Source organism: Diadema antillarum, unplaced genomic scaffold, assembly GCF_040938485.1.
Source record: "Diadema antillarum isolate AM-2024a unplaced genomic scaffold, OU_Dant_1.0 seq00000415_RagTag, whole genome shotgun sequence".
NCBI lineage: Eukaryota > Metazoa > Echinodermata > Echinoidea > Diadematoida > Diadematidae > Diadema > Diadema antillarum.
In genome coordinates, this window is record NW_027271401.1 from 964,104 (window position 1) to 974,324 (window position 10,221).

Consider the following 10,221-nt stretch of genomic DNA (forward strand, 5'->3'; position numbering starts at 1 on the left):
GTCATGCTTTTGGAAAACCGTCTCTTTTCCAAATCTATGTAGCTTTTATAGATTTCACTGAAGCTGGACATGTAACCAAAGTTGCAAAGAAAATTCCAATCTTTGCTTTCATGTAAATTGTATAATGACAATTCTATCATTGTTTTTCTTTCAAATGTCAAGTACCTAAATTGTTGTAGACCCATGACCCATGCACACACACACACACACACACACACACACACACAAACAAAAACAAGAACAGAAACTTAGAATTGACATGCAAATCCAGTAGGGAACACCGTTTGATATAGTCAATCACCACATAAAATGCAAGCTATACGTGAGAGGAACGGAATCGCGAGAAACGCTCTCATTTTACTGTGGCATTTGGCGATCTATCAATCGGTTTGGGCGGGTTTGTGCGTTTGAGCAGAATTATGCTAAGTTGGCACGCCGTCGACTGAGTCGGGTGTGCGAAAGTGGCACATTATATAGATGATGACTGGCGGGGGAGGGAACATACCGAATGTTCCACCCGAAGGGTTTGAAATGCTAGTGAGGGAGGTTATAAGTCGAGGGACTTATAGCCTCCCGAAATAGCATTTCAAACCCTGAGGGTGGAACGTTTGGTACATGTTCCCGACAACAAAAGTCATCATCTGTTATGTTAGATGGGTTAGTCAAATACGTCAACGTCAATCACCAAAGATCGTAGAGATTCAGTGTACTTACGCGTAGCGTAGCCCGACCAGAGGCTGTTAATACGCAGTGCGCTACACCACAGCGACTGGGCTAGGCGGCTGTGTACGTGTACATACCGGTGTTTACAGTGTACTATCTTTGCAACCACAACTAGGCATGCAGCAGAGCACAACGCACTCGATCGATCGCTCGCGCAGAGCCAAATTCACTGTGCGCGCGTGGGTGGCCGGTCCTAGGCCTTCTGTCATTTGTTATATACGTGAAAATGTTCTCCCATGGGAGAACATTACCAAGAATGTTCGCCCATGGACGAACATAACGAATGTACCTCCATCACGTGACTCTGTTTGGCCAATCACTAACCGGTATTTGACTAACCCATTTAATATAACGAGTTACTGACTATTATTTGCAACGCACAATATAATGCATTGTTCATGTTACGATCTTTTTAACATGAGAATATACTTACCGGTGACACTGCATCTCACACCAACGTCTTCAGTGTGATCGCAGTTAATGGAGCCCCAAGCACGGTGACTGCACTCGACGAGCCTGCTTTCAGTACCAAGGCATTCGACGTCATCGAGGTGGATGGAACCGATGCCGCTGCCAAAATACACTTCGGAGTCATCGACGCCAGCGAATCCCAGTTGACGACAAACCACTTGGGCGTCGGTAAAGTCCCACTGGTCGTTACACACCGTCCCCCATTCATTATTATAGGAGATCTCCACGCGCCCCTCCAGGGAAGAGGACCCGTCGACTAGCCGTCTATATAGATCAAGTAGAAGCAAAACGAACTGAGTTGAGGGGTCCAACGGTCATTAGAAAGTATTAGGATCACCTCTAATTACATTTTCTACGCTCCGCATCCAGAGTCTGATATGAACACGACTCAAACCACTACCAGACGCCCATTGCTACCTGTGCGTCGACGGCACCTGTCCATCAAAAGTTATTTTCCAAAACTTGGAAGCATCATTGTATGAAAGCTGACGAGTACTTGTGAAACCGGTTTTATCCCTACTTCTTGATTTTCTTGCTTCCCAGCCCAGACGTCTGGAAATCAATGCTTTCTTCTGTTATCTTTCGACTACTTGGCTGATTCCGAATGACCATTTCTTTCGAAACGTGTGAATACTTAACACTATGATATAGGACCTAAATTCATATCTTATCAATGCAGATTTGATAAAACTGAAATCTGGAGAAACAGAAAAGACTTGTGGAAGGGCAACAAAAATCTACGATAGCAATACCAAAACAATCAAAATAATCATGCAGTTACCTGTGAGACTGCACCTTACTCCAATATCTTGAGTATGAATGCAGTAAATATAAGAGCCCCATCCCTGGTGAGTACAGTCAGCCAGACTGCTTTCGGAGCCCAGGCATGCCACTTCGTCCAGGTGGATAGTACCACTGCCACTCACAAAGTAAGCGTTGGAGTTGATGACTCCAGCGTAGCCTAGCTGACGACAGACGACCTGGGCGTCTGGCAATCCCCACTGGTCACCGCACACCGTGCCCCATTCATTGTTGTAGTAGATCTCCACACGGCCCTCCTGTTCATATTCACCACCGACAAGTCGGATGTTCCCCTCGTCCCCTGTTCATAAGAAATCAACGAAGGTCAGGTACGTTTAAGCCGATGAGTTGTTATTTACCATCATGAGCCTTCTTTTGAACTGAAAGAAGATCTAAGGCAGTTTGTAAAACCTTTAAGCACAAGAGAAAAAATGGTAATCACTTCATATGTGACAGTGCACCTCAAAACAAACACAAAGTCGCCAGACATGAATTTTTAGTTAAGACCATATTCTGAAAGAGCAGACTTTAAGCTTTAAAATGATGTATAACTCAAATCGAATGGACTCTTCTAACCTATCTAAATATTGGAAAGAAAACACAAACTCAGGAAAAGTGTGAACTGAGAAAAGAGGCTCTGAAGTACAGTGTCTATTCAAGCGCTTAATCTTTACCTAACCGTGCTGGCTGTGCGATGAATGGGACAAAAAACAGGAAGTAAACCACCAGAGTAACAACAATGAAGGGATTATCAGATTAAATTGAAATTGAGCATGCCTCATTAACACATTCTGTCCATAATTAATCCCAACGTTCAAAGCAGTAGCACTATCCTTTCAAAAGTTATTAGAGTCGAAAGTGAAGAGTGTGGACAAGTTTTTTTTTTAGAAATGAAAGAGGGATTCTAAAGACACACCTAATCACACTATTCTACCAAAAATGTTCGAGATAAACTGCTAAAAAAACACACTTTCCTGCCCGTTTTATGATACCAAATTTTGACATGATGTAAAAGAAGACCTGCTCTTTCAGAAAATATGAAAAAGTCAAGATTGGCAAGGTTGACCCATTTCACTTATTTTCAGTCCTCATGCAAAATCAGTGTGTGCGACTTTATGTTCGTTTTGAGGTGCACGGTCACATATTGTATGTGTTTATGTATTGTATGTATAATTCAGAGACGATTTCTACAGAATGCAAAAAAAAAAAAAAAAAACTAGAAATGTCGCTATGGCGACTGATGCCTCCGCCATAATGCATGATTCTCCCAACAGGCGTATAGTACAATGTCTTCACAATGTGTGATCCATGACAGTTTCACATAACTGGCAAAATATTGAAATGACAGCTTTATCAGAAATGTCTTGTGGGTTTGTTATAATTTTCTAAGAGTGCAGGCACACGTATTTGGGGAATTGAGAATTTTTACTTGCATTCTGACAGACCTTTTTATAAGTTTATGCATTGGGTAATTTCCAAGGTATGAAGAAAGAGTGTAAATGACAGTACAAAATACACTTTTTTTTCTTTGGGGGGGGGGGCATTGAAACCTGGCCTTTGACCTTTGACCTTTGACTTTCTGGCTCGAAATTTCCCGGAGAATCTCCATTAGGTAATGCATGTAACAAGTTTTAAAACTAATAATGCAAGCATTGCATATACTAGTATATGAGGGAAATAATAACATTTTGAAGAATTGACCTTGACCTTTGACCCCTGACTATTGACCCATGACCCCTAAATTCCCTAGATAATCCCTGCCAGTCAGTACATGCGTATGTACCAAGTTCCACGAAGATACATTGAACCATTTGCGAGAAATGTGATATTGCAACATTTTCATCTAACTTTTGACCTTTTGACCTTCTACCTTATGACATGAAACTCTCTCTGGAGAGTCTTTACGCAGTAGTACATGTCCACACCAATTTTCAAGAAAATACTTTTGGGCATTGCATAGATATGGGGGATATTGCAACATTTGTAGCATTTGACCTTGACCTTTTGACCTTTGACCTCTTGCCAATGTCACTAAAATCTACTCAACTAATTGTCCCATCATACATCATCCTTGGACCAAGTTTGGTGGAAGCTGCTTCATCCAGTTTTGAGTTATCACATAAACAGATAAATTTTAGGATTTGAACTTGATCTTTGACCTTTGACCTCTGTCTGATTTCACTGACAAACTAATCAAGTAATTGTCCCATCATACATCATCCTCCAACAAAGTTTGGAGAAATTTGCTCCATCCAGTCTTGAGTTATCGCGTAAACGGATACAATTTCATGATTTGACCTTGACCTTTGACCTTAGCTGATTTGACCCCAAATCTAATCAAATAATTGCCCCATCATACTTTATACTTGGACCAAGTTTGGTAAAATTCCAGTAAATATTACTCAAGTTATCGCGTAAGCGAAAGCGGACGGACGGACGTACGGACGGACGGACAACCCGAAAACATAATGCCTCCGTCACCACTTCGTGGCGGAGGCATTAAAAGAAAAGAATGAAAAGATGAACACCTTAGTGCTTTTGGATATCATTACGAAAATGAAACGAAACCTGTAAATATGTACATGTACACAAAGCATTGCTTCTGCAAATATTGCAAATACGTTATACGACTGGCCTCTACTTTCCGGCACACAATTGCCATTTGTTTTGTTTGTTTGTTTTGTTTTTTGTTATGCTTTTTTTTTCCTGGTGTTTTTTTTTTTTTTGTTGCACAAATTGTCTTTTACCTTTTGACTGTTTTGATTATGTTAACGATGTTGTTTTTTTTTTAACGAATGAATTTTATTTCATTTCATTTCATCTTATTAATTAAAAAATCATTTCAAATTTGGGCAGGATATATATAAACGATCCTATCATGAATCATATCGTCAGACCCTCCTTACCATACAGTCCGCCCTCACACGTGAGTTCAGCAGTAATGTAGCGATTACAATACAGGGGATGAATCTTGTAGCAGTCTGTGAGTTTGCTTTCTAGCCCGCTGCAGCTGACCGTGCCGAAAAGTATCGGGATACTAATATCCGTCGTAGAACCAACGCGGCTGGTTCCATCTTCGAACCCAAGTTGACGGCAAACAACCCGCGCGTCCGTGTTGCTCCAGAATGAATCTGAGCACACGGTCCCCCACTGACCGCCGTAGAAGACCTCGACGCGACCTTCTCTTGGGTTCGAACCTCCAGTCAACCGTACATCTCCCTCGGAGGCTAGGAGAACATGGGTTAACGAACAGAACTGAAGCGATTAATTGTTTCTCGACACATTTAGCATTTCACAGTTTATAACAATATCAAGAAGAGGAAAATACTATCATGTTTCAGTGGTGGATCCAGAGGGGGCGCACCGGGCGCACACCGGGCGCGCACCCCCTCTATACTTGTTGTTAAAACAAAAGAAAAAAAATAGATGAAACCCGGAAGTAGCACCAGAAATATTGTTGCCCCTCACCCCTTTTTTTTTAAACGGAATTTCTGGATCCACCGGCCTGTGTTCGCTTCATGATGAACAGCTGATGAATGAACAAAGCAAGCAAAATCATTGCAACTGATTGACAAATTGCCCTACATCGACGTAAATAAGCACTGAATTGATCAGTGTTTTAGTAGTAGCCATGATAAAAAATCATGGGCGTACATACTCGAGCAGGATTCGAACCCACGACCTCCTGATCGATGTAGGGCAATTTGTCAATCAGTTGCAATGAAAACATCACGACGGAAGAACTTCATAAATTTGAATAAGCAAAATCATGTTAAAATTTCAAATACTTCAAGCATCAAAATGTATTATTGATAATCGGAATGTTATTTCCTTTTTTTATCAAGAGTACAGTGGACTACTTCTTTCTTTCAAAAAAGGTAGCACATACAGATGTCACTGGAAAAAAAGTCTCATTGACCTGAATACTGTTCTGATTTCATCTTGGGCAGTAGTGACATGATGCATGAGACAATGTCTCCAAGTCTCCTAATTTCAAGAAATCTCAGGGGTCGATATGATCAAGGAGGTTCTAGAGAATGGAGTCACAACCGTCTTATTTCCTTTGCTAGATGTTCGAAGCCGCCGCTCAAAAATATTTGAAGGATGTGCTAAATAGAATCTGCAGCGCAGACAGGAAGACAATTAACTCGTGTCTCATTGCATAATCACTAGCCACTTTCAAAGGAAGATATTTCTTTGTGATGGTAATTCCTTTTCGCTATCCCCTCTTATGAAAGGTAGGTGGTACAGACATGAGGATGCGCGAATAGAAATTGAGCAAAAAAATGCTGAAATAAAGATGAAAAATACTGCACTGGTCATACCCGGTCACTAATCTGATATATATATCAATAAAGAATTATACTTGAAGAATATTCCATATTAGTTTCATTTGTGAAAACTAAGCGGAAAAGTAATAAAACCAGCTTTCCAGGATGGTACATTTTTAAACATTTTCACATGATACAGCTCTGATTTACACTTTTGCGCAAATTTCTTGACGGAATTGTCTTTTGTTTTACGTGCTTTATCATTAATTGGAATTTCATTTCATTTAATAAATAGGTAAGCAAAATATGGTCAATATTATGATAAGGTTCAAAATTAATCTTCAGAAAGCTCAGCAAGACGGCGGCAAGGAACATCGATCATCAAAGGCACAAGTGCACCTGTGGAATTCCTTTGTACATCAATAGAAATCTGACAACTGGTTGAATAATTACAGCCTGCTGTTGGAACTCCATGTATAAAACCTCCTTGATATGATGCTAGAAATTGCAGTCGTAGTCGTGCTTCTATATTTGTATATTCCGTACGAATGAACAAGGACCATATCATGATTCACGCTTAGTTGTTTTGCAGGACACTATAAGTATATAGTCAGTGGGACCCAGCAACATTTGAATAAAGAACTTTTCCTAATTGGCTAGGTTCTAAACAATTAAGACTAAATTTTCGTTTTCTTAATGTAACATGTAGATCAGATTGTGACATTGTGGAAAAAAATAAATGATTAAAGTCTTATGTTGTTTTCCCTCTTTAAATGAATATATATATATTCCTTTTCCTTTTGAAGTCCGAGAAAGCAAATTACCAGTCACTTGACATTTTGTTCTCTAATTTGTCATTTGTCAAATTAGACAATCACATCCTTATTTTTAACATTGGATTAAGAGATCTTGATCTTTTAGTTTTAATCTGTCGGTGTTCTAGCCTTATTTTCCGAGACGATCTTTCCACAATGAGTCAAACATGTGGGCTATAACATTTTCCCTCTCTATCTTAAATTATTTTGGTGTACTTCCTGGTGACCGATAGAAAAGTAAGACTGTGAAGACTGACATCACATAGACGTAATGATGACGTTAAAGGAAAATAAAGCAAATCTGCATCTCGATTGCGTTAGAGTGTTTGCGTCAGAGTGTCGTTAGTGATGTTTTATTGTATAAACAAAAATCGGTTTGTGCATAAATGAATACGCATAATAATGAGGGAGTGGTCGTGAAATGGGTCAGGCGACATGTTAAACATCTCAAGTAAGTTCATCATTAGATAGAGCAATATAAAACTCTTTGAAAAACTAAAGCCTACTTCACTTGTATGTCAAGGAAAACACTAAAAATATTCCATATTTTCTTATTACTGCCCAGTTTCCAGCAGGTTTATTTGCTAAACATATCAGAGTTGGAGTTAATTCTGTTCTTCTTCTTTTTTTTTTTTTTTTTGCTATGAAGCTCTTCATATATGTATAGGCCTATTATATTGCATTTTTGTTAATTTCTGAAATGTGAGATTTTCTCAGATTTAAGACCTTAACACACACACACACATAAACTAACGCACAAGAGGGCATGGAAATGTTTTTTTTTTTTTTTCAACGCGCAAAATAGGAGTTATCTCATGAGAAAAGCCCAAGGGATTTCTTATTTATTTGTATAAAATGAATGCTCACTTTGATTTCCACATTTCACGCCGGCGTCCTCCGAATGGACACAGTTGTGTGTAGACCAATCTTCAGACAGACAGTCACTCAGTTGAAGCTCGTCGCCTGCGCAGTTCACATTATCTAGCCATATGATCTGTGCGTCCCTCCCCTGCCCGAAGTAAGCAGATCCTCGTGCTTTCCATGCCTCTTGATAGCCGAGCTGCCGGCACACCACAACTGCATCGTCGATATCCCACCTGTCGTCACACACCGTGCCCCATTCACCGTTGTGATAAATTTCCACACGCCCTTCGCTGACCACTGGACCGTTCACGAGTCGCACTTCACCTTCTGCAATAAGACAATAGAAAATTACCAACAAAAAGAGAAAATACAAAACCAACACAATAATAAATATTGCCACGGATAGAGTAAATCCAGGTAACAAAACACACAGTCATACACACAATAATTATGCATTTCATTCCCTCACAAAACAGCTTCTAGAAAAATCAAGGAAGGAAAGAAAAAACGTCGTTTGCTAGTTCACGCAGTAGCTAGGTTCACCTTCTTTTTTTTTTTATCTAGGTCATAGATATTCACAAAAGAAGACAAAATGAAATGATAGAAAAAATCCATCCAAATCATCAGACAGACAAGAGCAGGAGGCTCTCTTTTATCGGTTCTATACTACCACCTGGAATATAATTATACATAAACAGTTTTAGATGTCTTTTATTGGTTCTATACTACCACCTGGAATACACATAAACGGTATTAGATCTCTTTTATCGGTTCTATACTACTACCTGGAATATACATGAACTATAATTATATTCATTGATGTATACATTCTGACATACACATTGTTCCAAATCGAAACAATGTGTATGTCAGAATGAAATACTGATGAAGGCTTACCACAAAGATACTGGTTTTTAATAAGGAATTCCTGAACAGATATCACGTGTAAATAATAAATAGACGGACGGACGGACGGACGAACTGTTCTATATCTCATTTACACATATAAAGAAAATTCAATCAAAAGAGAAAAAATCTGAATTAATGCTCTGATGACGGTATTTTTTATTGCCGCATTTACTGCAACATATCTTCACTTTCTCCCCCTTGCTGCACTGCGAAGATTTAACCACAGCCTACACCATCACTACTAAGAACATACTCTGCGTAGTTTCTATGAAACACGAAGAAAGCTGGACATATTAAAAAGGACAAAATTAACGGTACTTGTGTCAGAAGCACTATTGGAATTGGTAAAAGCAGGAGATCTAGGCCTTAAGATAAGCAGAAAGAGAAGAACAGGCTGCATTACCCTGTGGTAGTTATGTAGCACTGTAGTTGCAATAGCTCTGTGGCTGCTAGCTGTTCTTTGTCGCTGATGCAAAATATTTGGTGTGAATGTATATAGTGTCAATAGGTTTTCTTTGCCACCGATTCGGCAAAGAGCTATGCGATCAAAGGGCTACAACTCCAACAAGCGGTAAATTAACCCACTAATAATAAAAATAAATAAAAGATGAGGACAATGGTTGATCAGATTAGCAGATCTTTCAGGTACAATTTAACATGAAATTCTACTGCAGATACCAAGATTCCAAATAAAAATGCGATCCTCATCAACTCAAATAATGATATATAAATGAACAAAAATAGAATAAAGGCCGGAATGGTAAATCGCTATACACATCTATAGTTAGGGTATTTCTTATAAGCAAAGTGCAACATGCTTGGGAAATGACTGAACCTCACACACACACACACACACGCACACACACAAAAAACCACAGTGGTTTGTGAACACAAAGCATGAAATACCCTTTCTAAACTTACGCTATATATGCAAATCATAATCGTATACATCTTTAGAATGTTATTTGGATACTCATAACGTCAACACGTTCCTTTAATGCCTCAAACTTAAAGATAAGTAGTAGCAAATTAAAAAATCTCACCATAATCTGCTGTTGTGAATCCAAAAGCGCCTACAAGCAGTATCAAGATGGCGAATTCGTCCATAGTGACGCAAGGCCGCAGACGGCAACGGTGGTATCTGACAACCAGTTGCAGTTGCAGAGTATGATATCGGAAGGTACATAAAAGTGTAATGCAGGCTTTGGTATAGTAATATAATAGTATATTATTATGATTTATACAGCGAGATTTATTACTATTGCTCGGAAATGCAAGATTAAAGGCGCTGGTTTTCAGAGAAAAATGGCAAATGCGTGATGTCGTTTAATCGAAAGTCGTCAGTCTGTATCGCCAGTCATTTTGCA

At 39.2% G+C, this 10,221-nt stretch overlaps 1 protein-coding gene across 1 annotated transcript in view; it reads right to left on the reverse strand.

The window, feature by feature from the left end:
* Window positions 1–9,961, reverse strand: part of LOC139732378 (scavenger receptor cysteine-rich domain-containing protein DMBT1-like) — a 35,608-nt gene extending 25,647 nt beyond the window's left edge. The window contains exons 1-5 of the mRNA XM_071643245.1: window positions 9,898–9,961; window positions 7,949–8,272; window positions 4,902–5,222; window positions 1,990–2,296; window positions 1,157–1,458 (exon numbers count right to left, since the gene is read on the reverse strand). Coding sequence (XP_071499346.1) covers window positions 1,157–1,458; window positions 1,990–2,296; window positions 4,902–5,222; window positions 7,949–8,272; window positions 9,898–9,961 — 1,318 coding nt within the window. The remainder of the gene's footprint in view (window positions 1–1,156; window positions 1,459–1,989; window positions 2,297–4,901; window positions 5,223–7,948; window positions 8,273–9,897) is intronic.
* Window positions 9,962–10,221: the final 260 nt, after the last annotated feature.